Source organism: Myodes glareolus, chromosome 9, assembly GCF_982192425.1.
Source record: "Myodes glareolus chromosome 9, mMyoGla1.1, whole genome shotgun sequence".
Classification (NCBI taxonomy): Eukaryota; Metazoa; Chordata; class Mammalia; order Rodentia; family Cricetidae; genus Myodes; species Myodes glareolus.
Genome location: NC_142034.1, coordinates 80743545 through 80770974, shown reverse-complemented (window position 1 = coordinate 80770974; position 27430 = coordinate 80743545). Strand labels below are relative to the sequence as shown.

General features: G+C 42.7%; 1 protein-coding gene across 2 annotated transcripts; it reads right to left on the bottom strand.

The window, feature by feature from the left end:
- Positions 1-1089: 1089 nt before the first annotated feature.
- Ttc1 (tetratricopeptide repeat domain 1) lies at positions 1090-26273 on the bottom strand. 2 transcript variants are annotated; one of them, XM_048435973.3, is made up of 8 exons: positions 26148-26273; positions 24568-24929; positions 16630-16690; positions 14656-14768; positions 11778-11814; positions 10761-10909; positions 8705-8759; positions 1090-1737 (listed from the first exon to the last, which is right to left on the bottom strand). In XM_048435973.3, exons 2-8 carry the CDS (start codon positions 24895-24897, stop codon positions 1604-1606), a joined length of 879 nt encoding a protein of 292 aa, XP_048291930.3. In that variant the 5' UTR covers positions 24898-24929; positions 26148-26273; the 3' UTR covers positions 1090-1603. The 2 variants fall into 2 exon arrangements, with proteins under 2 accessions (XP_048291930.3, XP_048291931.3); XM_048435974.3 differs by lacking the exon at positions 26148-26273 and adding an exon at positions 25937-26101.
- Positions 26274-27430: the final 1157 nt, after the last annotated feature.

The following is a 27430-nucleotide window of genomic DNA, read 5'->3' as shown; positions in this document are numbered from 1 at the left end:
TTTCTGGGAACCCTATGTCCTCTCCTGGCCTCTGTGAGCCCTGCATGAAGGTGTGTATATAAACTCACACAAACACAGAGGCCTTGAGGTCCTGCCCTGTCCTGGGTCTCTTCCTGAAAGCCTTGGAACCTAGGGGAAGGTGTGCAGTGTGAAACCCTTGATTTCCCGTGCCTGTCTTCCAGGACTGAAATTTAAATCAGCCTGGAATTTGTGGTGATCATTGTACCTCAGCCTTTCAAGTGCTGACTGAGGTTTACAGGTATCAGCTACTATACTTAGCTTTGCCGTCTACATGCTAAAGCTGGCATTGTTTCCCTGAAAAGGGTATTATGTGGAAAAAAATCACACAAGTTGTACAGAAACCCTGGCCAAAAGGTACTTGGTGTTAGGTGCTTTTGGCCAACCTAGATTATAGTGCGAGTTCCAAGGTAGCTGTCCCACACAGCTCACAGAATGACAGCAGCTCATCTCCAAAATAAGGTCCACATGTCCCTGATGTCAGTTAAGAACTAAAAACTCACTAGCATCAACAGATGCCTAAGGAAAACTAAACCAACCCAACCTCTCCTTGCAACTTCTGCCTTAATGCAGTCTGAACAGGTTCCGTTTGGAAACGCATACCAATCTCAAGGAAGCTGTTTTAAGCTGAGATTAGCACTGATGCTTGGTCAGAACCACTTTTTTTTTTTTTTAAAGATTTATTTATTATGTACGCTGTGCTCTGCTTGCATACCAGAAGAGGGCACCAGATCTCATTACAGATGGTTGTGAGCCACCATGTGGTTACTGGGAATTGAACTCAGGATTTCTGGAAGAGCAGCCAGTGCTCTTCTCTGAGCCATCTCTCCAGCCTAGAATCACTAATTTTACAGCCACACAAAGCTAAAGGTTGCCTCAGATGGCTTGTGAGACAGGATTCCTGAATTCTGGCACACTGGGTCATTTATTCAAGATAGTCAAGCAGCAAAAATCTTCATTAGACTTGTGGGTTCAGAATCAGTGACCTTGATTGAAAGCAGAACTGGTTCTGAATGTCAGAGTCTGTTTCAGCTGCTGTTATGGAAACAAAGTAACAATGCAGTCCCCAACTGTTGCAGAAAGCTTTTATTAACACAGAGGAACTCAGGAATGCTGAAGTCCCTATAGTGCAGCCTCTGAAAGAGTATGAGCAGGGAGGGGCAGCAGGAGGGGGCCCTGTCCAGCAAATGGTCATCACCCAACTGACAGGCTTGCATGGTTAGGGAGAGGCTTTTGCTGGCGAGCACATTTGTATGGCTCTAAGAGGTCAGCCTTGACAAGCAGGCTTCTTCCAGGCCAAAAACACCAGAAAAAAAAAAAAAAACCCCAAACAAAACCCCAAACCAGCCAAAACCAGGGACAGCAGCTGCACAGACACCACCTTAAAATGGAAATAACGAGGCTCATTACACCAGGAGGCACATTCCACCCTGATCATAAAATAAGAGCAAGGAGGTGGCTCGGGCTCTACTACACAGCCTTTTTTGGGTAAGATGCTTTTAAACATTATAACACTGGCAGGGTCTTGTCCCTTGTGAACAGTTCATGGCCTCCCAGTCAGCCTTTATGACTACTGTTATGTCTGTTATCTATTATTATTTGGATTTTGAACAAAATTGATGGAGTAGGAGCCAGTAGAAGAATCCTGCTTGATCTGGAAATTTTCTGTGGAGAGCCCAAAAGGTCGCAGAACCAAGTTGCCAAGATCTTTTAGTTTACCTGCAATATAAACACAGCTCAGATAAATGCTGGAACAAACAAACAGGAAGGTATCAGTTGACTTTGCTTTCGTCACAAGTTATAGATATGCTTGCTTTCAATAACCTGACACTTTGGGAGGGTTTCTCAGCCTCTTCTCAGTGACACTGTCACTCCACTGCCTGAGTGACGCTAGAGCTTGAGATCCTTCAGGTTTCCTCCAAGGAAGATCAAAGCCGACTCCTGTCAAGCTGGCTATGTAATTACCAAAGAACATGGACTTCCATCCTGAGTGCTGGGCGAAGGTGCTGGCCAAGCCTGGTCTTCTGGACCGTGAGGACAGCAGCCCCCAAACTGACCTACCTGCTCTCAGGAGCACGGCAATAGCCGCCTGCGGAATCCAATCCAACATGACACATGTGTACTGAGCCTTCCTCATGTCCAAACACACTCAGCCTCCATGAGACTCCTGGTATTTCTTTTATGTTTTTCATTTGTATAGCGCCATCAACCTCCACAGCCCAGTGTCTACTGTCCAGCTTTCGGCTTTACTCACTTATCTCTTAGGTAATGAAGACATACCATAAACAAGGATATTTCTACTGCTCTAGGACAGAAGTGGCCCATGAGCTTGTGTGTTGAGATGGAACAGGAGGTATTGGGGATTTATGCAGCAGTGGGTAACTTGTGCTTGGAAACTCCTGACTGGGACGGGAGAATACAAAGTTTCAATGTTTCCTAAACTGTTAACTTTTTCCTAGGTTTTTCCAATGGAGATAAGGATGAGGGTAGACTGGAAGAGACAGCTTAGTCCTCAGAGCTACATGCTCCTTCCTGTGCTCCTTGCAGCAACATTTGCCACCCTGAGTCCCCACTGAAGAACTTGTGGTCTCATGGACTTCATCTGGAGAGCTGGTCCACAGAACATGTCTGTGAGGAGTGAATCCATTCTTGGAGACAGGTGTCCAGAACTGAAATCTGGAACACACATGCTCACTGCTGTTGTCTTTGAGCATCACTGACAAAAACCTTGGGGACCTACACCTCCAAGCAGCCAAAAGACGAGGGGCACAACCATAGGGACAGAGGTTTTGGTGGGGCATCACAGCATACCAAAATCAAGCCAGGTGTCCTCAGGGAAACCTGAATCATGATCAGCCCCCCAGAACTCCAGAAGCCCATTCTGAGGTTGTTAAAGCAGGCAAGGAGAAAAAAGTCACCAAAACACAAAGGATCATTGGGACAGGTGTGATTGTACATGCCTGTAATTCCAGCACTAAGAAGGCTGAGGCGAACTGTCAGAGTTCAAGCTAGCCTGGGCTACAAAGTGAGCCAATGGTATGCCATCATGCTCCATAGTGCAGTGTTCTTAGGCACCAATGATTTGTTTTCAAGCTTGTCTTTACTGAAGGACATACGGTCTTTGGGTATTAAAGACTATTGTAAGCTAAGAGTGAAGTACTCAAACTTCTCTGGTTCTCATTTTGTCCAGCTGGCTGAAGGACCTGCCTACAGAGGACCTCTAAATTCCATGCTTCTCCAAATGCAGAGGAAACTACAATCTATTAGCATGCTCAAACCAAGGCCAGCCCAGGCATGTAGGGATAGGCCAGGTGGAGGCTACTCAGGCTCCCAGTGGCTTTGAAGTTGTAGTGGAAGACCCCGCCTGATCTGGCAGGGAGAGACACGGAACAGAACAGGATTAAGTCCCCACAGCTGCAGAGACCTAAGAAAGACCTTCTGATGGATTAATTCACTTAACATGTGCAATGCACATGTGTGCAGCTTCTTCTGTAGTACAGACTTAGTAAAAATGCACAATGTGGTCTACACAGTGACAAAAATTAAGAATTTGAGCTGGGCAGAGGTGGCAGATGTCTTTTATTCCCAGCACTCAGGAGGCAGAGGCAGGTGAGTTCGAGGCCAGCCTGGTCTATATAATGAGTTCCCGGACAGGTGCCAAAGCTACACAGAGAAACCTTGTCTCAAATCCTCCCCCCCCCCCCCCCCCCGGACAAAGAATCTGACAGATAAATGACAGTGAGTCATACATCCAATGGATGGGGAAGAAGACAGGAGGCTGCATTCTGTATTCAGGTCCTGAGCCAGGCCTAGTGGCCTGTTGCTGTTACACTGCAGAAGTTCACTTACAGTTTGAAAACAGTTTCAAAGTTGACACTTCTGGTGGCAAAGTGAAGAATAGACCCAAAGGGAAAGCTTAAGGGTGTTCTGGAAGTTAATTCTGTGGCATTATGCAAGAGGTCATCTATTTATGGAACAAGCATCTCTATGATATTTGGTGAAGAGTCTGAAGCCAGAACCTAGCCAGGGTGAACTCAAAGAAATGCAATAACATGTATGGTGGACTCAAGTTATGAGTGTCTGAAAAAGTCACCTTTTGCTGTCTGTGATGCAGAGAAGCAGTCAATTTCCATGAAGACTGCTTAATACACACAATCATGCACACTTTCCTGCTGCTATTTAGACCAGTCAATGTTCAGAGGCTAAAGCAGCCTCCTCATCCCCAAGACAGCCTATCTGCCATACTTGTCCCTGGCTGCTAATCCTATGTCTCTCTCACCTTGACAGCAATCAGATTTCCTTATTCCCTCCTGTAGCAAACGTGGTACTTTCAACCTGAACAAGCCAACAAATCCCTTGGAAGGTAGAACCTATTGTACTACTAGGATGTTATGGCAGTGAAAAGGTCAAACCTGCTTGTACTGACAAGGCTGTTTAGGACTAACGATCCAGCTCTGATTAATCTTAGTTTCTCTGACTCAAAGCAACATTCTATCACAATATTCCAAGTGATTGAATATGCAAGCTTCCCTCTGAAGATCCTAAGTGTGTATGAGACAGTTTACTGCAAGGATAAGCAGGGATATTCTTCTGTGTGAGGGAAAGATGAAACCCAGTGACTGACCTGCTGTTCAGGAAATGCCTCTCAGCTGAGCCGAATTTCCTCCTGTGCTTCTGTGCTATGGCCACATCCTACTCTGGCCCAGAAGCCCTCACGTGAGCTGCCTACATCTCCCTCCTTACTGTACAGATATATTCTCAAGTAGGGATCATTAAACATGACTGACTGCTGGTTCCACTCAATTTCACTTCAGCATGTCTAGAGTGGACACGGAACGGAGCATTCTGGCCTCTCTACTAAATTTTGAAAAATAGTCTCCAAAGGCAACTTGGCAACTTCCTTTTGAGGTTAATTACTGGAATCTTAAGACACTGGTGAAAATCTAACTGTAACCTTCCATCTCTAGTAATAAGAGGAACCCAGCAGCTGGAATTGTTCCCTTTTCTGTGAAAATCAGTCAGGAGCCATTAGCACAGGTATTTACCTCAGTTCAAATACCTGAGATGACAGGTGATTCAGAAAGAACCACTAGCGCAGAATTTTCACAGGTCTACTTTTATCTGGAAGGGTTTCTGGTCAGAACAGCAAAGGATAAAGCATTTTTCAAATGATGACAAATGTCTAGGTATAAACAGATACTTCTGAGACTTACATTAGCATCATTGTCTGGCCACTGAGTACAAACCTCTTACTCTCCCAGTAAACCGTCAAGAACAGCTCACATCACCCAGTCATGCATGTCAAAGCCGTCTCTAAGCAAGCACTCCACTCCTGTGAAGTATGACAGCCTTGCTCACCAAGCAGCTACCTAAAGCTGGGTAGTAAGTAATTCTAGGAATTTATCCTTGTCCTTCTACAGTTGAGTTTCAGGAATCATGAAAATGTCTGACCAGTTTCACTTTTATTTACTTTTTAAACAAAAACATTTATTTTATTTTTGATCATGTGTGCATGTGTATCTGAGTGTATGTGCATGGGTGCCTGAAACCAGCCTCAGATTCAAGACTACTGCATATTATGAACTGCAGTATCTTACTGGACGTAAGAAAGCTTTCTGCTTTTTGTTTGTTTGTTTGTTTTTCTAGACAGGGTTTCTCCATGTGTATTTTTGACTATCCTGGAACTCACTCTGTAGACCAGGCTGACCTCAAACTCTCAGAGATCCACCTGCCTCTGCCTCCCTAGTCCTGGGATTAAAGGTGTGCACCACCATGCCCAGCTGCTTTTTGTAACAATGGTTAATTATTGGAAACGATAATACTTTCCTATCATCATTCCCCTGCATTATAAGTATCAAATTAGTGTAAAAATTCTTTGGAATTTGTTGTATTAGAATATTTGATTTTAAAAACTGTATTGCTAAGCCAATAAAACAAAATGGAGCACAGACCTAAACAGAGAACTCTCAACAGAGGAACCTAAAACGGCTAAAAGACACTTAAGGAAATCCTCAATATCCTTAGTCATCAGAGAAATGCAAATCAAAACAACTTTGAGATTCTATCTTATACCTGTAAGAATGGCCAAGATAAAAACACTGATGACAACTTATGCTGGAGAGGTTGTGGGGTAAAGGAAACACTACTCCATTGCTGGTGGGAGTGCAAACTGGTACAACCCCTTTGGATGTCAGTGTGGCGATTTCTCAGCAAGTTAGGAAACAACCTTCCTCATGACCCAGTAATACCACTTTTGGGTATATATGCAAAGGATGCTCAATCGTGCCACAAGGACATGTGCTCAACTATGTTCATAGCAGCACTGTTTGTCATAGCCAGAACCCGGAACAACCTAAATGCCCCTCGACTGAAGAATGGATAAGAAAAATGTGGTACATTTACACAATGAAGTACTACTACACAGCAGAAAAAAATAATGACATCTTGAAATTTGCAGGCAAATGGATAGAGCTAGAAAACATCATTTTGAGTGAGGTAACCCAGACACAGAAAGACAATTTCATATGTACTCGCTTGTAAGTGTTTTTTTAAAACATAAAGCAAAGAAAACCAGCCTACAAATCACAATCTCAGAGAACCTAGACAACAACGAGGACCCTAAGAGAGACATACATAGATCTAACCTACATGGGAAGTAGAAAAAGTCAGGATCTCCTGAGTAAATTGGGAGCATGGGGACCATGGGAGAGGGTAGAAGGGGAGAGGAGGGGAGGGGAGAGGAGGGGAGAAGCAGAGAGAGGAGCAGAGAAAAATGTAGAGCTTGATAAAAATCAATAAAAATATTTATGCATAAAAATAAAAACTGTATTGCTGACTTGATTTTCATTTTAAAAAATGTGATTTTGGTTTGATATTAGGGCAGAATTTCTCAAATGGCCCTAAATATACTTCTGCCACTTTGCAGTATGTATTTATGTCAAGTGGCATTCTCAGAATTGATAATTATAAAACCAAAATATCAAGCAACTCTGAAAACAATGAATATGCTCTATGTCCTATAGCATCAGATATTCACCCTAAATTTAATTATATAAAAAAATACATTTTCATTACCATGCAAATTTGCTCCTATATTTAAGACATGGTAAATTAAAGAATAATCATTTCTAGAATACTAATTTTATGTGTATGGGTGTCTGAGTGTGTGTATATGCGCCATGTGAATGGAGAAGTCTGAGGTGGTCAGAAGTAGCACTGGATCCTCTGAAGTTGGAATTCCAAAAGGTTGTGAGCTGCCATGCGGTTTCTGGAAGCCAAATCTGGCTCTTTGCAAAAGCAGTAAATGCTCTGAACTGCTTAGCCATCAATTCTCTTGCCCCTCAAAGAGTTATTTTTTAATAAAGTTCATAATTTATTATCAATGAGTGTTTCTTTGTGTATGTATATATACACACACCTCAAACACACACACACACACACACCCCTGTATACATATGATCATGTAAAAATTTCATGGGCAAAATGGGGGGAAGAGTGGAAAAAGTCAACCGAGCAGTGGTGGCGCATACCTTTAATCCCAGCACTTGGGAGGCAGAGGCAGGCAGATCTCTGAGTTCGAGGCCAGCCTGGTCTATAAAGTGAATTCCAGGACAGCCAGGGCTGTTACATAGAGAAACCCTGTCTCAAAAAAGAGTGCAAAAAGTCCACCTACTATTGGATCTACTGGAAAGTCTGTTTGAATTTTCTAGATACTGATGCTAACCCATATATGGCTAAGCTAATGTGCTTTACATTAATTTTTTTAAGGCCTATGCATTTGCAATGCATAGCAAAGATTCAGAAAGTATTCATAGGAAGATGTGGCAGCTTTTGAACAGTGATGCATGAGAAAGGTTAAACAGACAATGCAAGGTTTGTCTGGAACCTCCAGGTTTTTAGTAAAATAGAATGCAAGAGGCTCTGATTCCAGCTTGGAAATGTTCTGGCAAATATGAGAAGTAACGAAATAATGGGATAGTGATTCCATTGCTCCAACCGCCACTCGACCCTTGCCCCATTTTGTGTGTGAATGTACGTACACAGATGTGCAAATAGGGACCAGAGGTCAACACTGAGTGTCTTCTATTCCTGTCTATTTTTTCAGACACAGTCTCTCAATGAACCTGGAACTCTCCAATTAAGTAAGAGTAGATGGCCATCGAGGTCAAGGGATCCTCCTGTCTCAGTCTCCCCAGAATTAGGTGTACCACCTTGTCTGGCAGTTAGTGGGGCTTTGAACTCAGGGTTGCTGAGTAATCTCTTCAGTCCCGCCCCTCACTATTTCCCATATTTCTCACATCTTCTCACGTCCTAAAGGGACATTTAGTGTCATTTTCAAACAGAAACTCCCGTCATTCTGACGTTACTGGCTGTAATGACTACACATCAATGACCTTAAAACCTTAAGAGGAGATTATGCAAGGGAGAAACCCAACTGTTTTATGAAATTATCATGTAAAAGACAAGGTAGAATTTCCATTCCTGAAAAAGCTGATCCCCTCTCTAAGCCATACTGTGCCCCTTGAAATTACAAACAGTTGAGCAGGGCCTTATTCCTAGTATTGCTGCAAAGAAGCATTCACACACACACACACACACACACACACACACACACACACACACACACACACACATCCTAGCTCTCCCGGCTGTTATGATCAAGGGAAAGGAAAGGAAGCAAACTTACCTAACATCTCTTCTTTTAATCTTTCATTACGTTCTTCAATTTGCTTAGGTAATCTCTGGGGAAAAAAGGAGAAATACGCATTCGGTGAAAAATTCTTATTTAAATCTGAGAAGTGCTTAAAAATATGATGTAAATAAAGAGCACGTTAAAGAAAAAAAGAAAAGCCCCGATGTTGCAAATGACCACAACAGAGGGACAAGCATCTTGTCTAGTCTAGTTTACCACTGTATTTGCAGCTCATTCTTTAAGATTTTTTTTTTTTTTTTGTGAGACAAGGTGTTGTTCCAGGCTGGACTTGAATTTATGGCATTCTTCCTGCCTCAGACTCCCAACTGCTGGGATCAGTGGCATATGTGTGCCAGAACACTGGGAATGTTTTATTAGGGTAAGTTGATTATACAAACTAATGGATTGCATTTTAAAGTATATCATGTACTTTAACCACATTCACTTCTAATTGCCCTTTCCCCATTTTCTCATATGTCAGTAAATAAGAGCTATAATTTAATAATGGAATAAATGAGTTCATTATCACAAGCCTCACTCCCACTAACCTCCTATTTTCAGTTCTCTTAAAAATAATATTATTTTCGTGTGTGTGTGTGTGTGTGTGTGTGTGTGTGTGTGTCTATGCCAGGAGGTCAGAAGAGAGTGTGGGATACTCTAGCTGGAGGTATAAGTCAGTTGTGAGCCACCTGCTGTGAGTTCTAAGAACCGAATTGAGTCCTCTGCAAGAGCAGGAGGTACTCAGAACCACCTAGACATCTCTTTAGCTCGTGTGTGTGTATCAGAAAACAACTTTCTGAAGTCAGTTTTCTCCTGTCACATAAAGGTTCTAGGGATCATCTCAGGACATCAGGCTTGGCAGCAAGCACCCTTAACTGCTGAGCGTTCTCACCACCTTCTCAGTTCTTAACAGTGTCTAAATCAAAAAAAGACCTCAATAAAAGTTTGGTGAATAGGCAAGTTGGTGCACACACCTGTAATCCCAACACTTGTGAGACAAGCAGAAGGATCACTGAGAGTTGGAAGCCAGTCTGGTTTATGTAAAGAGTTAGCAGCTAACCAGAGCTACATATTAAGACTTTGTTTCAAAAATCCCAAAACAGGATGAGATGGAGAGATGGCTCAGAATTTAAGAGCACTGACTGCTCTTCCAGAGGTCCTGAGTTGAATTCCCAGCAACCACATGGTGGCTCATAACCACCTATAATGAGATCTGGTGCCCTCTTCTGGCATGCAGGCATACAGGCAGGCAGAATGCTGTATACATAATAAATCTCAAAAAACAAAAACAAAACAAAGTAAGGGGTGGCAGGATGATGAATTTGAGGTCAACTTGGGCTAGAGTGAGCCACTATCTCAAACAAAAACACAACACAAAAAGGTAGTTCATAATCACCTATTACTCCATTTCTGGGGAATCGGATGCTTTCTTTTGACCTCCACAGGCACTGAGCACCATGTGGTATACATACGTTCATGCAGGCAAAATACTCATTCACACAAAATAAGATAACATTTTAGAACTCACTCACTAAACTGTGTAACTATAGAGAACAAAATATCCCTGATGCAACAAAGAAAAGCTTATATAGGTGACCTATTTATTTATTTAATTTTTTGAGCTAGGGTCTTTCTATATAGCTCAGCTAGTCCCGAATTTCTGTTCTTTTGCTTCAGTGCTGGGATTACAGGAGTGTGCTGTCATGCTGGCTACTGTTACTTTCGGAGTGCAGATCAAACGGTACATGGTCACAGTGAGTAAGTAGCTTCACAAAGATCTATCTCCCATATATTTGGGTGATCATAAAAATAGAATTTAGTTGTAATCCAAAAGACTAAAAAGTCACTGAGTACAAAGCAAAAGAAACAGAAAATATTTTGGGGGTAGGGAGACAGGGTCTCTATTACACAGCTCCGGCTGACCTGGCTTACTATATAGTTCAGGGTGGCCTCAGATTCAGAGACCCGCCTGCCTCTGCCTCCCGAGCTCGGGAATTAAAGGCATGCGCCATCATACCCAGCCCAAGAAAATACTTTAAATTTGTCTTACCATACAGGCTTCTCTTGCTTGATGTACCGATGGATCTTTTTCTAATATCAATTTATAATCTTCTAGTGCTTCATCTAGTTTGTCTGTTTTCTCATACAACTCCGCTCTCCTCAATATTGCACGGATGTAGTTGGGGTTTAATTGAATTGCTAAAAAGAGAAGAAATTGTTATCACAAGTAAGGGTCCTGAGTACCTTTGGAAGAACCCTCACTCATTGCTGCTGGTGGTGCAAATTAATACAGCCACTATGGAACTCAGTTTGGAGATTCCTCAAAAAATTAAACTAGAGCTACCATATAACCCAGCTATTCCACCCCTAGAGAGCTCTATCTCCTGCTATAGAGATAATAAGCACACCAGTGTTTACTGCTTCTCAATTTATGATAGAACAGAAATGGAACCAAGCTAGATGCCATCAACAGACAAATAGGTATGAAAAATGTTGTACATATACAAAGTAGACTATTACTCAGCTGTAGAGAAAATTTCAGAAAAATGAATGAAATTAGAAAGTATAATATTAAGTGAAGCGATTCAAACACAGAAAGAAAAAAAAGAAGCCTGTACGTTCTCCCTTTAAGTAGATAGTAGCCTATAATGTATACATGTAGGTACAGCCATGAGTGTGAGTTCAGCAACTGAGTCACAAAGGTAGGTAATTTGCACATTCTCCCTTTACGTATATACTAGCCTGTGATGTATACATGTAGGTATCTAAACAGCTCTGAGTGTGATGACTCACAAAGATAGGTAACTTGAAGGCTACAGGAGGCAAATTCTGTTCCACACTTGGTAGCTTCAAGTGTCTTCACATATTTACTGCTATAAGAAATAGGTTGGAAGTCCACTGAAAGGATGTTTACTAAGATGACTGACTCCTACACAGTGCCTCTGAAAACGCCATCCCATAAAGCTGCTTCTTTAAAAGCCCCAGTATGAGGGGACACTTGCCCGAGTACACATCCAAACTTGTATGTCTACCTGAGGCAATGCTCTTTTTTAGTCAGAAGTTTTACCTTTGCTGCAGTCACTGATGGCCATTTCCTTCTTGTCCTGAAAGGAAAGATGACATTAACATATTAAATTCCTCTAGTTTCATCTCAAGGGCTAAAGTGCTCTACATGGCAGCTCTGCTGGAATTAGAGTTGCAGGACATCAGACACCCTCTTCTAACCTCTGAGAGCATCAGACATGCTATGGCACACATACATACATGCAAGCACTCCACACACACATAAAATAAATTGCTGACACACAGAATAACAAAGCAGTCCTCTTCAGTAGCTGGCGGCTACACGACCACATCTAAAGTGGAACCATTGGTCCCCCTACAGGGCACAGCGTCTGTTACAAACCTTGACTTACCCACTGAAGACAGAAGGATAAACAAGTCAAACAAGCACCTGGTTTAGCCTGCCTCTAGAAACACAGCTGTATCAGGGGATTCTGGTTCCAGCTGACATGGCCATGCTACTCCTTCTGTAGGCTCAGTTTCACATGTCATTTACTAGCAGGCCGAACTGAATGCTGGATACAAGCCTTCAAATGTCTTTTGTTCAAACTGGTAGTACAATATCACAGAAAGAGGTTGGTTTACATAACTGTTCTACAACTGTGATGACTACTTTAGCAAATACTATTTTACAGAACATTCTAGAGCAGCATCTAAACTGTACTTTGGGATGTCTGAGTGACTGGTGGTGAATTATGAAATAATCTCAGTGTCATGGAGGTTCTGGAACTAGACAGTGGTGATGGTTGTACAACATTGTGAAAATCTTTAATTTATACTGAAATGTATAAATTACAGTATATAATTAAAGTACAGTAAATGTACAAGTATGTAGAAATGCCCTGGGTTCCAGCCCCAGCTCCACATAAAACCAGCGTGTTTGAGAACATCTTTTATCCTAGGCTGAGGCAAGAGAATCCTGGGTTTGAAGCCACTCTGGGCTACAAAGGAAGACTCTGGTTGGTTTTTGTTTTTCCCTCCATATACAACGCTATTGTATTTTACAAATGGTCAAATATTTTGGTGAGGGATATCAGTGAACTGTTTAAACTGTGGAACTTAGGCTGCAACTTAACACTGAGAAGCTTAAAACACTGTTCATGTGAATAAAGAGACGGCTTGCAGATGGGAAGGTCAGAACTAGTACTTTAAACAGAAAACAACTAGCCCAGCGTATCTTCCTTTGCAAACTGGAGTTCCCGCCATCCCGCTTGCTGTACGGTATCATGTTAGTTGCTCTGACATGCTGAGGTCTTGGGCTGCTGCACTTCTCTGGGCTCCATGTTTGCATTTCTGCTCCTGTATACTAATGTTATGCTTTGTTGTAATCTTTGTTCCTGAAACTGTGCATATTAATGATCCTTGGTCTTTCAAACATGTAATAACAGCATATAAGAAAAGAAATGCAGGAGCCCAAAGAAAGATGGTTGTTTCCTACAACTTTGAACACTTTAACATAGGTAGACCATGTAGAAAGCACAACTGATAAATAGGGGAAGTGAACTGTACATGAGTGAAGGGAAAATTTGAAGTATATTCATGGTATGGACAATTACTTTTGAAATGTCTTATTTATTGTATGCCAACTCACACTAGACAAAATATACATCCATAGCAGAAAATGGCTTAGGATTTGATAGATTTGGAGACTGAATATCTAGTTAAAGTTTGCTATGTTAAGTCAGCATTATTGACAGTATATATCATTTTAATAACCTAATTTAAGTTATCAATGCAAAATGAGAAGTAAAAACATTCTATAATCAGGTTTTATCAAAGTAATCAATAAAATGAACAGTTTAAAATCCCGTAGAGTTAAGCTGGGCAGGGGACTGGTTTCCCCACAGACGCTGAACATCACGGTCAACCACATTCTTAGTCAGTATTTGCTCAGGCCTGGAACTCACCAAGTAAGCTAAGCTGGCCGGCTAGAGAGTCCTAAGACTCTGCTTTCCCAGCCCCAGTATTACAAGCACATGCCACAGCACACAGCTTTCTCTTAGGTTCTGAAGACAGAAGGTGAACCCTCATGTACACAAGGCAATCACTTAACCAAGCTATTTCTCCAGCTCTCTAATTATCTTAGTCGTTTATGGATTTATAACTTGGAACCTGGAACTTCTTTATAAAGAAGACTTAAATGTAGAAAGACTATCTCTTTTTTTGTTTTTTCTTTTCTTTCGTTTTTAAAGAAGATTTTATTTTTTTATTATATGTACAGTTTTTTGCCTGCATGTATGCCTACAGGCCTTAAGAGGGCACCAGATCTCATTACAGAATTGAACTCAGGACCTTTGGAGAGCAATGCTCTTAACCTCCGAGCCATCTCTCCAGCCCTGTTTTTTCTTTTCTTTGATACACGGTGTTTCTGTCTAATAGTCCTAGTCGACCTATTTTGCACTTAAAGACATCTTTCATCTCAAGTGTCAGCCACTTCTCCAGTGTTCCTATTTTTTAATAGAAAACCCAAAGCCTTAGTAACAAGTGTCTTTTAGGCTGGAGCTAGTGTTTCTCTGTGCTTCCAAGTCTTTATCGTTTCCGAAGCTCAAAAGCAGCAGCTGCAGTTATTCTGGGATGTGCACCACTTGGCTCCCTGCTTCACTAAGCCGCCCTGGTGAGTGGGAACTTGTCAGCCTGCCTTCATGAAAGCATTCATCCTGCCACTTTAATGTTAATGAGAGCCTTGGCCAAATTTTCTAAGTATTTTTCTATACACTTTTCACCAAGGAAATGCATGGTCGAAAAAGAATAGCAACTTGAAATCCCTGCACTTGTTTTGGACACCGGAAGATCATGTATGACTCGATGGAGCACTGGAAGATCACACATGAGCCTACAAGCACTGGGCATCATGCACTTAGGAAAAGGCCAACAGCTCATACCTGTTTCATCCTTGCAGCAGCTCTATTTGAAAACAGAACCGACCGATCTTTCTGGAAACAGGATGGGCACATCTGAAGGGCTTGACTGTAGGAACTCTCAGCTTCTTTGTAATCTGAGGATAATACCGTAAGACGGAACAGTCATCATGATTTCATTTTGTCAGATCTCAATGCAGTTTGCTATTCATAGAACCAAAGGTTATTAGGTTTGAAACATCATTTCCCCCTTTCTTCTCTCTGTAAATAGCGTTTGCTCTTTTCAATGACACCAGGCATGTATTTGGTAAAGTGCTGAACATGCTGTCAGTCAAGAGCCCTCAGTGCTCAGAGCAGCAGCATGCCCTGGTTGCTCAGCTTTCATCCGGTTCAACAATTTAGAAAAGAATTTCCAAAGGGGTGTCAGGAACCAGATAGTGAAAGACAAAATTTAAGGTCCATGATTCAAGGTGCAGAAGACAATTCTAAGGTTTGGGGTGTAGCTTAGTGATGGAATGTTTGATCAGTGTGTGTACAGCTTTGGTCCAGTCCCTAGCACTGGGAGTGGGAGGGAAGAAACAAACTATTAGTTTTAGTATTAAAAAAAGTAAACCACGGCCAGGCATGGTAGGTGGCTCACATCTTTAATCCCAGCAAGAGGAAGGTAGAGGCAAGTGGATCCCTGGGAGTTCAAGGTCAGCCTGGCCTATATAGTGAGTTCAAGGACAACCAGGGCTAGAGTATGAGACCCTGCCTCATAAACAAACAAACAAACAAATAAATAAATGCAAAGTAAACCAGCTGGGTATGGTGGCACATACTTTTAATGTCAGGAGACAGGTGGATCACTCAGAGTTCAAGGCCAGCTTGGTCTGCCTAAATGAGGTCTAGCCCAGCCAAGACCTTTCTGGGTGACGGGAATGGAGTGGGTGGTGTGTGTGTGTGTGTGTGTGTGTGTATGTGTGTGTGTGTGTGGTGTGTGTGTGTGTGTGTTTAACCTAAACACCATGAGAGGAAAACTTGAGCGCCCTCCATTTCTTAGTTATGTGTACTTGAAAATGTGACGGACTGCATAATACTGAGTATGTTCTGGAATGATCTACAGTATTCCTGAAAATGGGAAGAAATCAAGAGCACTGCTTGGGTATGAATGCAGCTTGCTCCTTCAATGTTTCATGCACTCGTGGAGAAGATCTACAAAAAATCAAAACTAAGGTCTACTGGCAGGTCCTTAGGCGAGTGGTGGTGTTGCCCAGGAGGGAGAGCAGGTGTAGTGCACTGGCGTGAGTCTGTAGTGCAGTAAATTGTCACAAGTCTGAGCCTGATCCCCAGTCCTCTCCCTCATCTCCTGTGTGGTTTGAGATGTTAGCCCTTCCTCTTGCACACATTCCTGCCATCTGGCGTGGGACCCTCACCAAGGCAGCCACTGCGTTTTTGGACTTTTAGCCTCCAAAACTAATAATAAAACTAAATAATCCTGTTTCCTTATGAAGTTAGCCTGCTTCAGATATTTTGTTACAATAAAAATCTGACCAACAACCCCAGAAAAAGGCACATGAAAGCAAGAGAAAAAGGTGGGTGTGTTGGCAAACATTAAGAAGCTCAGTCCTTGGGAGGCTGAGGAGTGGTCACAGGCTATCCTGGTCTAGAGAGAGGGAAGGGATCTTGTCTCAAAAACAAACAAACAGAAGGACCAGAGAAAGCACTAACAACCACAACAACTCAGTAAGTTTCCTCTCCTGCTGGAAAGCAGCAAATGTGGGTTGGGACGCTACTTTCACAGCAATATCTTAAGGGTAGGGTTTTCCAACGCTAGCTGAAGAGCGTTCTCCCCAATTTCTGGATTCAAAGCTAAATTACAGGAAAGAAAACCTGAGCTGGTCCAAGAGCCCCACGGGAACTGCCCTTCGCTCCTGCTCCCGTGTGCGGGACTGTGAGAGGACAAGGGTAGGGTCGGGTCGGGTCGGGCGAGCAGACACGGGGCATCGCAGACCTCACCTCCTCTCTTAAACTGTTCGTTCCCCTCCTCCTTTAGTTTAGCACTCTCTTCTCTTCTTTTCTGAAAGAGATCAAAGAATTACATAATTTCTCACAAAATTATAAATGAGGTGTGGTGGCTTGTGCTGTAGTAATTCCAGCATTCTGGGGGCTGAGGCAGGAGGATGCTGAGATATTGAGGCCGGCTTGGGTTATAACTGAGACCTTGTGTCAAAAATCAAAACTTAAGCTTGAGTGTCTCCTCTTAGCTTCTAATAATTTCGGCAACTTATACAGGTGGCTTCAAATTTATCAAACACAAGGCAGAACAAATGCTAGCCTGCAGAGCAAAGACGGGGCGTGCTGAATCTGCTTCCTTCAGGGGACAAGCTGACACTGTGGTTGCTCCAAAGCCAACTGGAAGAACCATCTGGGGGCCTGCTTCCCACCACTGGACAGTGTTCTGTCCAAAGCCCCCCTCCAAAAGCAAGCAAGCAAGCAAACAAAACATCCCATAGAAGCCTCTCCCCCATCTCTTTGTTTAATCCTGAAACCTGATCAAATAAAAACTTCAAAGGGAAAGAATAATGTAAGCAAGCTATTTCATGTACAAGTGAAGCTTAAAACCTAAATAACTGGTACTCTCAAGATTAGGAGCCATACCTGACGGTAGTGGCACACACCTTTAACACCAGCGTCCCAGAGACAGAGACAGGCAGATCCCTGAGTTCGAGGCCAGCCTGGTATACAGAGCAAGTTCCAGGACAGCCAGGGCTCAAGAGAGAAACCCTGTCTTGAGAAAAAGATTAGAAACTAAAATAAAAAATTTAATTCCCTGGAGAAGACCTGTTAATGTATTAGTGAGGTCATGTATTGTTAGATGCTAGGTCAAACAGAACACCTGAATCTCAGTAAGGGTGCTAAAATCTTACATAAACTGATACCGCTCTTTATCAGATATCTGTATGTGAACAACAGAAATTCATTTCAGGAGACAGCATGCCAGTAGTAAAGCACCTGACTAGCATACTTAAGGCTTTGGATCCAACGGCCAGCACCAAAAGTAAAAGGCAAACGTACCTCTTTCCCACAGGAAGCCACATGTTCTAAGAGTGTCCAGCTGCACAGGTGGCAGTGATGGTAAAAGAGAAAAACTGTAACACTAAGATCCTATTTTCTCAACACTCATAAGATTAGAGTGTGCTCTCCAGTGCATGGGTTACAGGTTTAGAACACCAGAAACACACAATCCTAAGCAAAATATATTAGGGAGTAGATTTAGGGAAAGATACCAGGAACTCAGATATCAATGGAAAGCTTCAAGTACAGGTTGAAGAGACAGGTAGGGCACAAAGCAACACTCCTGATGACCAAAGCAGAAAATAGTCTAGCTAGACAGACTGTAAGAGCAGCAAATAAAAGCTCTAGTTACCTCCTTGTCTAGACTCAATGTCTTGGTCAGAAGTATCCAATAAGCCACACACAGGTTACCTGACTTGCCTGTTAGGAAGGGGAGTAATAGACACAGGTTGTAGTTACTCAACCCGATGCCAACATGAGAGAGGCCTGCAAATGGGAATGCAGGTTTGCATGCCAAAGAGCCAAGAAAACCCCAGAAGAAATGCAGATAACTGTCATTTTAATGCAGAAATCTGTCAGCTTCTGTCCAGCTTTTAGGGTCTTTCAATTTTCTCATTTTAACTCTAATCTCAGCCTTTTTTCATGCCTGTTCTCCAGAGGCAACTCATAAGGGTGGTTCTACAGATTCAGATTAAGCAGTCAAGTAGATGAGACTCTTGAACGGAGAGGGAGGAAGACATAGGAGGCCACTCATTCCTTGGTAAATTTAACATCCAGTTTTCAATGGGCAAAGATGAAAGCCTTGACACATCTACAAAGGGATAGATTATCGGGGTCAGCCTGGGAAATTTTAATGAATTCTTTATAATTAGAAGGATAAAAGTTAAACTACCAAAGACAAGCGCTCTGGAATATAATTATGAGGTCATTATGAGGTCAATTACTCTATTCTGGCTGATATACTGTCACCCAATGACCTACAGTGCAGTAGAGAGTCACCATGCCCTGCTCCTGATGGTGTAAATTGAGGGAGGTAATGCAGTTATCAATACCATGTAGACTGTCTCCATGGGAAGAACTAAAGATAGCACTTTGAGGAGAAAGCTAACTATCTCCGAGCTGTGCCAAAGATGGACTTGATTCCAAAACAAAGATGGGTTCGTTCCGTGGCTTAAGCACTTCCTTCAAAGGACAGCCTTCATCGACAGGAGTCTCTCACGCACACGCTGGCAGCTGTGCTGGTATTCTGCAGCACTACGGTACAAATCTTCCCAGGTCCTGTTTTATGAATACAAGTTTCCCATGTACACAGGGCCCTCTCACACACCTCCACAAGGACCTTTAAAATGTCCCAGAGAAGCCTCACAGGGCAACATCTGCTCTTGAATTCTATTTCCACAGAAATTGGAATCAAGAAATATTACCAACCTTTTTACTCAGTATGAGCACAGAGAACTTAGGGGAAACAGTAACATTGTTCTGTACTATAAACCATCAGAAAAACTGGCAAGGAAAACCTCAAAACTTGTGCCACTGATGAGTGATGAAATTTTCAACAGTTAAGTTCTGCCCCTGCTCAGAACGGAATTGCTCTCTCACTCCCAGCAACCCTCATGCTCCAGCCCCGCCATGTGCTAGCATTACAGGCTGAACATCACACCTGGCTCCAAACCAGTCTTCACCACAGCACTGAAAACTCAGCACACCTTACTAACACAGCATTGCCTTGCTTTCTGCCTTCTGCCACACACATCAGCTCCTTTGTGCTCCCAAGACAATGAGAGGTAAGCATGGAGCTCCTTTTACAGATAAGAAAAATCAAGATTCAGAAATCTCTTGTTTTTGCTGGGTCTGGCTGTACAAATCTCTAATTTCTGCTACTTGGAAGGTGGCTAAAAGAGGATTATGAAGTCAAGTTCTCAATGGACTAGTGGTGCACTCCTTTAATCCAGGATAGGGGAGGCAGAGGCAGGCAGATCTCTGAGTTCGAGGCCAGCTTGGAGTACACAGCAAATTCCAGGACCCTGAGGGCTACATAGAGATCCTGCCCCCCCAAAACCAACAAACAAACCACGTGTGTGTGTGTGTGTGTGTGTGTGTGTGTGTGTGTGTGCGCGTGCGTGCACACATGCAAAAAGATAGAAACTTGATCCACAACCAGAAAAAAAAAAAAGAGTCAATAAAAACTGTCTCTGGGGACAGGGGAGGTATAACTGTCTGGGGCCTGGGTTTGATCCTCAACAGACACACAGGTACAGACATATACCATATGCTCATATACGCATACCCCAAATCTGTCTCTCTTGAGTATCTTCAGACATTAGATCTAGCAGACTTGTAAGTAGCTAATCAAAAAAGGAAATCCAAAGAACTCAAACTGTTTAAGACTGTAATCACAGCATCTGGAAGGTGGAAGCTGGAGGATCAGGAGCTGGCTAATGCCAGGCTTAGTTCATGAGACTCTGTCTCGCCCCCCCCACCAAAAACAAACAAACAAACAAAACTAGTCACTATAGCTCACATCTGTAGTTTCAATCCTCAGGAGGTTAAGGGATGAAGATTGGCATGAGTGCTAGGTTAAGCCTGGACTACAGAATAATAGATACCCTGTTTCAAAACAAAACAAAACAAAACAGAAAACCTCAATCCCCTATAAAACTATCCAGGGCATAAGGATGGATGGATATATACATATTGGGGAGTCAAGGTTATGCTCAGGTCAAATAAACAGAGCTAGACACAACATTGGTAGGCTAAAAAGAGTGATTTTTTTTCTGCACATACTTAGTATGTAGACAATAACACCGAACTTAAGGTCTTTGAGAATAGATGGTCAATATTACGTGTAAATTTGACAGAATCTAGAATCAACTGGCAGATGGGTCTCCAGGCACGCCTTGGAGAACTGAACTATCTTTTTTGTTTTTTCAAGACAGGATCTTTCTCTGTAACAGCCCTCATTGTCCTAGAACTTCTTCTGTAACTCAAGCTGGCCTTAAATTTATAGATCCACCTGCCTATTTCTCCTAACAGGCAAGTCAGGTAACCTGCGTGTGGTTTATTGGATACTTCTGCGCAAGACCTTGAATCTACATATTATATTACTAGCCTTCCTTTTTGTTTAAACAGAAAAAGGGGAAATGATGTGGAAGGGTCTTCTATCTATTGTTACTTTCATTGGTTAATAAAGAGACTGCCTTGGCCCTTTGATAGGACAGAAAATTAGGTAGGCGGAGTAAACAGAACACAATGACGGGAAGAAGGGAAATGAGGCAGATGCCATGGAGCCAGCCACCAGGTCAGACATGCTGACTCTTTTCTGGTGAGCCACCACCTCGTGGTGCTACACAGATTATTAGAAATGGGTTAATCAAGATGTGAGAGTTAGCCAGTAACTAACTCTCTAGAGATAATGGGCCAGGCAGTGTTTAAATGAATACAATTTGTGTGTTGTTATTTCCCGGGCTAAGCTAGCCATGCGGGAGTCGGGCAGGACGAAAAGCAGGCCTGCCTGCAGCTCCTCACAACATAAATGGAAGCTAATAGAGGGTTGGAGTGTAACTCAACAAGGTAACACTGGCTGAGTATGTGTAAGGTCCTGGGGTTTACAGGCACACATCACTGTGCCTGGCTACTAACTTTTTTTTGTTTTTGTTTTTTCTGTTTGTTTGTTTTGTATTTTGAGACAAGGTTTCTCTGTATAGCCCTAGCTGTCCTGGAACTCGATTTGTAAACAAGGCTGGCTTCAAACTCAGAGATCTGTCTGCCTCTATCTTCCTAGTATTGGGACTAAAGGACTGGTTTGGCTACTAACTGATACAGATGTTAGCTTAATATTTCTTAAAAAAAAAAAAACATAACAAGACAAAAAAACCAAAAGCCTGCACTACTGACATAAATTAAACCCTAAACTGATTTTCTGGAAAATTGTTTCTACAATGCTAGACAGTACTTGATTTAATTTGCTGAGTCATTTTTGTTCAGATAGCTCATGAACTTCATTATTTTTGCTCTTTAATTCTCTTTCTGATTAAATACATTAGTAGGAAATATATCTTAAGATGGACATGGTGAATGACTATAATCTCAGTTCCTGGAAGGGAGAGGCTGGAAAATTAGAAGTACAAGGTCATCTTAAGCTACACAGTGTTTGATGTTTGAAGCCAGCCAGGGCTACCTATATGAGACCCCATTTCAAAATCCTCTCCACCCTACCCCCTAAAGATAACTTTCATGTTAAAACCAATTTATTTAATAGTGAAAAGTGTCTGTGAGGTATATGCTAGCAATGCTTGCATGCAGGAGGCTGAGGCAAAGGGATAATGAGTTCAAGTCCTGGGCTACATTTCAAGGCCTTGTCTCAGGAGGAAACAAACTAGAGCACAGTAGCTTCCGCCTGCAATCTCAGTACTTTGGGAAACTGAAGCGCTGGGATCAGTGGGATTGCCATGATTTGAAGCCAGCCAGGGCTACATCTTAAGAGCCTATCTCAAAACAAGCAAACCACCTCAAAGAAAGAAGGGGGAGAAACAAGAGGTAAACTAGAGATGTTTCATGTAAGACCAGAGATGACGTGCAGTAAGGGGTTAGTCGGATCCCTTTCCTGCTTCTCCAGCTGTGACTGTGAGAACTGAGAAGCTCTGAGGCGGGCGAGAGGGCAAGAGGATTAGATTCCTGCCACCCATGCCCATGACAACCTGATTCATGATCCTAGGTCCTTCCTGTCTAGTGCTTCTGCTAAATTCATAGCACATGGTAGGATCAGGGCATGCTCATCTTGTAGTAGGGTCACATCTCAAGTAAGCTACCCTCCCTTCTAAAAGTTCATCAAAGTTAGGAATTTCCTTGTTTTGTGTGTTGTTGCTGGACCTCTTCTCAGCTTTGCCAAATGATACTTCATATGAAATTTACTTTAGTGATTCTTTTTTTTCCCCTTTCAGTTTTTCGAGACAGAGTTTTACTGTTAGCTCTGGCTGTCCTGGAATTCGCTTTGTAGACCAGAGAGGTCTCGAACTCACAGAGATCTGCCTGCCCCTGCCTCCCAAGAACTGGGATTAAAGGCGTGCGCCATCAACACCCGGCCCATTTTAGTAATTCTTTATGGAACCTGAATCTGCCACACGAGTTATCTCAACCTATTCCTTTGGTGTTCTATCCCAAACACTTCACCAAGTAGCTCTTTGATGGTATAAACTACAATCTTCATTCAAGCATTTTGCAGATAAACTCAGATACCATGGGAACTTGTCAGACTATCTGGCTTGTCAAGTAAGGAAGGAGGGCACCAGGAGGGCAGCTGTGTCTCCATGGGCAAAGAAGCTGAAAATGAGTTTTGTTATTCAATGCTACATCACACTGTGGAACTGGGTCAAGGAGATCTGAGCTGGAGGAATCTGTTTGGCCATTTAGAGATGTGTGGTCTTGGTCTTACCACCTGCCCCCACACACATGAACTTAAAACAAGTAACATTTTAGCTTAGTGGCTTGGACACTGTTGGCTTCCTTCACAGTGTGTTCCTTGACACTATGTTCTGTAGCCACAAATACAAGGTATTCGGGATTCACCAGTCGTATTTTGTTAATAAGTGATTAACAAGTACAACTCACAACACAGTTCAAAATCAATTTACAAAAAGTTCACTACAGAAATTTCAGCAACTTGCTTTACGAGTCATCATTTAAAAAGACAAAGTAGAAGGTGGCAATCAAGATGTAGTTTAGCAATTGAGCACCTGCCTGCTATCTATAAGGACTTGGATTTGATCTCTAATGCCACATAGAACAAAACAACAACAAAAATCTAGCCTGGCAGTGGTGGCACATGCCTTTAATCCCAGCACTGGGAGGCAGAGATAGCTGGATCTCAGTGAGTTCGAGCTTAGCCTGGTCTATAAAGTGAGTTCCAAGACAGCCAGAACTGTTACAAAGCGAAATCCTGTCTTGAAAAACATAAAAACAAACAAACAAAACCCCAGAAAAACAACAACAACAAATCCAAAATTTGTATGTGTAAAAACACATGTAAAAACATGGTATAAGCATGTTACAGACCTCTAAGGTAGAAATAAGACAGAATTCTAAATACACAGAAAAAACCCAGCAACTTCTTTGTTAAGCTGCATGCTCAATGCTTTCCTGTGCTACTACTGCCTTATCTCAGGTCTGTCACTGGGAAATCACTCAGGACAGTGTTACTCATCACAGATCGGGTTGTCTGTCTATTAGACTTTCATCCTAGACCACTTTTTCTTTTCTTTTTTTTCTTTTTCTTCTTTTTTTTTTACAGACAAGGATCTCAATGTGCACCCCCGGGTTAGTCTCAAATCTCTGGAATACTGAGGTTGCAATCAGGTGCTATCATGCCAATACTGTATTTATTTATATTTAACATGGTTTGAACCAGGCTTTGGTTGTGAATGCCCTATTGTCACAGCACTAGGGAAGTGGAGGTAGGGCAGCCTGGGCTATGCGGTCACACCCTATTTTAGAAAACAAATAGCCAGACAGTAGTGGTGGTGCACACCTTTAATCCCAGCACTTGGGAGGCAGAGGCCGGCAGATCTCAGTGAGTTCGAGGCCAGCTTGGTCTACTAATCAAATTCCAAGACAGTCAGGACTGTTAAACAGAGAAACCCTGTCTTGAAAAACAAAAAAATAAAAAACGAACAAACAAACAAAACAATGAATTAAAACCTTAAGAGTTTTAAGCTAGGTAGGCATGGCAGCTCAGGCGTATAACCTCAGCATTTAGGGAGCAGAGTCAAGAGGACTGCTACAAGTTCATTTTACATACCGAGTTTCAGTCCAGCAAAGATGACACATATTTCCCCAAAGTAACAACCAAAGTGGCTTAAGAGGCAGATTAAGCATCACATTTACCTGTTTCTCTTCTTCTGGCATGTCTTTTTCCAGTTCAATTAGGTATTCCTCATCGAGTTCAGAACTAGAATCATCAGTGGCTTTGTCCCCCACCATATGTGCCCCTGCCTGCTCCTCGTTGAATGAGGCACTACAGTCATGAAAACACTCCTCTTCTCCAGGGTCCTCCTGGGGATGGGCACAAGCATCCTTCGGAAGTTTGCTCTGGGAAGGCTGACCCTTTGGGTCAGAAACCTGGGGGCTGGCTGGCTCTGCTTCCTGAGACTCTGTGACTTTCAAACCATTGAAGAGATCTTCTGGAACCTTACAATTTTCTGACTTCTCATCCATGCTGAGTTCAGGGAGGGAGTGAGGCTAAATGTCTGGAAAAAGAAAAAACATGTATTATGTAATGGTGGTTATATATGTCTCTATGTATTCTTAAATTCTGTCTCATACCTAAACAAACCTCCACATCCAATCTCCAAAATCAACTTTCTATTCTCTGACTGGGAGTCATTATTTTTAAAAACAGGCTATTACCAAGTGTGGTGGCCCATACCTGTAGTAATTAGAGAGATGGAAGACAGGAAGACAGGAAGTTCAGAAGTTCAAGGTCATCCTTGGCTATGTAGCAAGTTTGAGGTTAGCCTAGGCTACATGAGCCCCTGTATTAGCCCGTTCTCCCACCAAAAATAGATAATAAACTCACACTCAATACCAATTATCATTTTAACTGATAGTGTTTCCTAGCCAAATATGGTAAGACCGATATCCCAATTACCAATGATGTTGGAGACAGAGTCTCAGACCTTGTGGTGCCACCGTTATAACCACTGAGTCACACCCTCAATCCATACCCTAAATTAAAATGCTGATTCTAATGTGACTCTTCCACATCCCGCTGTTTTCTGGGTAGCACACATTACGTAGCAGTCAAAACGTGGCAAGAAGAAAAACAAATGGTTCTAATCTTTGTTCAGAATAATGACCAAGTCGTCAATTGGAAACAACGACGTCCGTCTGGGCCACCATCGCCACCGGAAGGCGAAGAATAAGTTTCTTGTGGAGTGCAAGATGGCATCTGTGCCCAAAACCTGCCCATCAACTTAACCGAAATGCAAGCGGTATAGCCTAGGTAGCTGATTCTGGAGGCGGAGCCTTTGCGCAATAATTTTTAAAAGGATACACCAGGGGGTCAGAACCAGGCATCGGGAGGGTTGGTTCTCAACCCTCCCTGTGCAATTAATTCTGCTGCCCAGATCCTGAAATTATTGGTCTGCAGTCGGGCTAGGACAGCGGTACTTTTTTTTTTTTTTAAGTGACCAGGTGATCTTTATCGTGCAGCCTATAACCACCCCTGTCCTAGAAGCTGAGTCAGAACACCCACTCTCACTCTGGTCGCAGCAAAACCACGCCAATGACCCAGTGTCGCCTTAAAGTCCGAATTCGTCCTAGCCCGTTCCAAGAAAAGTTAAAACGAAGAATCAGGAACGCGCAGGCTTCGCCTCTACGCGGATGTCGCTCCCGGATCTGAGTCAAGGCTGGGAAAACGCCTTCCCGTGCGATACAGCGCCTGTCCCCCCGGGAACACTCCTCACCCCAAGCCGCGAGCCCCACGAAGCTCTCCCAAAGCTCACGGACTGCTCTCCAGCAGTCTGGCCTCGGAGACCATCTACTTCCTCTCAATCAGGTGCACTTCCGGCCTCACTGACCAATGGCGTCGCCGTTGGCAAAGCATTCTGGGAAATGTAGTGCCCAACTTGAAGAAAGTGAGCGGAAGTAGCTCTGTGACGTCACTGTGTGGCTCAGTACTATGAGCCACAGCTGCTATCTTGAGTTACTTCAAAACTTAGTCAGCATTTTTTTTCCCCCCAAGACATGGTCTCTCTGTAGCTTTGGAGCCTGTCCTGGAACTAGCTCGTTTAGACCAGGCTGGCCTCGAACTCACAGAGATCCGCCTACCTCTGCCTCCCAGGTGCTGGGATTGAAGGCACACCACATTTGTTTTTTTTTAAAGCAAGTGTTTGTTGTTTTAAAAAGTCACTCTGGCGTTCCTCGTGATAAGAAAGTGTAGAAGAATCCGAAAACAAACTTTATCACCAAATAAACATTTTTCCTTCAGTATTTTCCTAAGAGCCTTTCAAGATGTCTGTTAGGAGAGTAACTGTTCTATGACACTAAATATTACGTAGGCGTTCAACTCATTTCCTCATGGTTGTACGGGGTTTCTCAGAGACTGTCTTATGATATAGTGGAACAGAAGGAATGCAAAAAACAGATAGGTGAGTTCAGCTACTGACTGAGCCCCTTTACCTGTGAGATAAGGCTTCCATACCCTCAACTATCCTGTATTAAGCCAGGGATCTGCAAAATTGGAAACAATGTCCCTTTTCTTAAGACTGGATAGCAAAGATGGAGAAAATTAAAGAGACATGGGGGAGAGAAAGGAGCTTCTCATCAGATCTGGTTGACGTCTTTCCTAGACTGAGTCAGGAATTTCCCCAAGGGGCTAGAAATGTGGCTCAGTGGTTGAGAGCAGTGGCTGCACTTGCAGAGGACCCGGGTTCAGTTCCCAGCACCCACATGGTAGCTCACAACTGTCTGTAACTCCAGTTCCAGATCTGATACACTCGTCTGATCTTCATGAACACTATGCATACATGTAGACACTCATACACACAAAGCAAATAAATTAATAATAAAAAATTGAAAAAGAACTTTCACAGAGCTATACAAAATTTCATAGGCAGAAACACTGTTTCCAGCCTGGTCTACAAGAGCTAGTTCCAGGACCGGCTCCAAAGCTACAGAGAAACCCAGTCTCGAAAATCAACAAACAAACAAACAAAAAAGAAAGAAAAGTTAGAAACACTGTCCCTTT

Bases quoted from the DNA above. Each gene is read 5' to 3' on its own strand.
- Ttc1 (XM_048435973.3), bottom strand. From the start codon at position 24,897: ATGGATGAGAAGTCAGAAAATTGTAAGGTTCCAGAAGATCTCTTCAAT. The intron at 11,815-14,655 runs GTATGAGCTGTT...CTTTCCTTTCAG, and splicing joins CTGCTGCAAGGATGAAACAG to GACAAGAAGGAAATGGCCAT. The intron at 1,738-8,704 runs GTAAGTTTGCTT...TTTATATTGCAG, and splicing joins ATTAAAAGAAGAGATGTTAG to GTAAACTAAAAGATCTTGGC.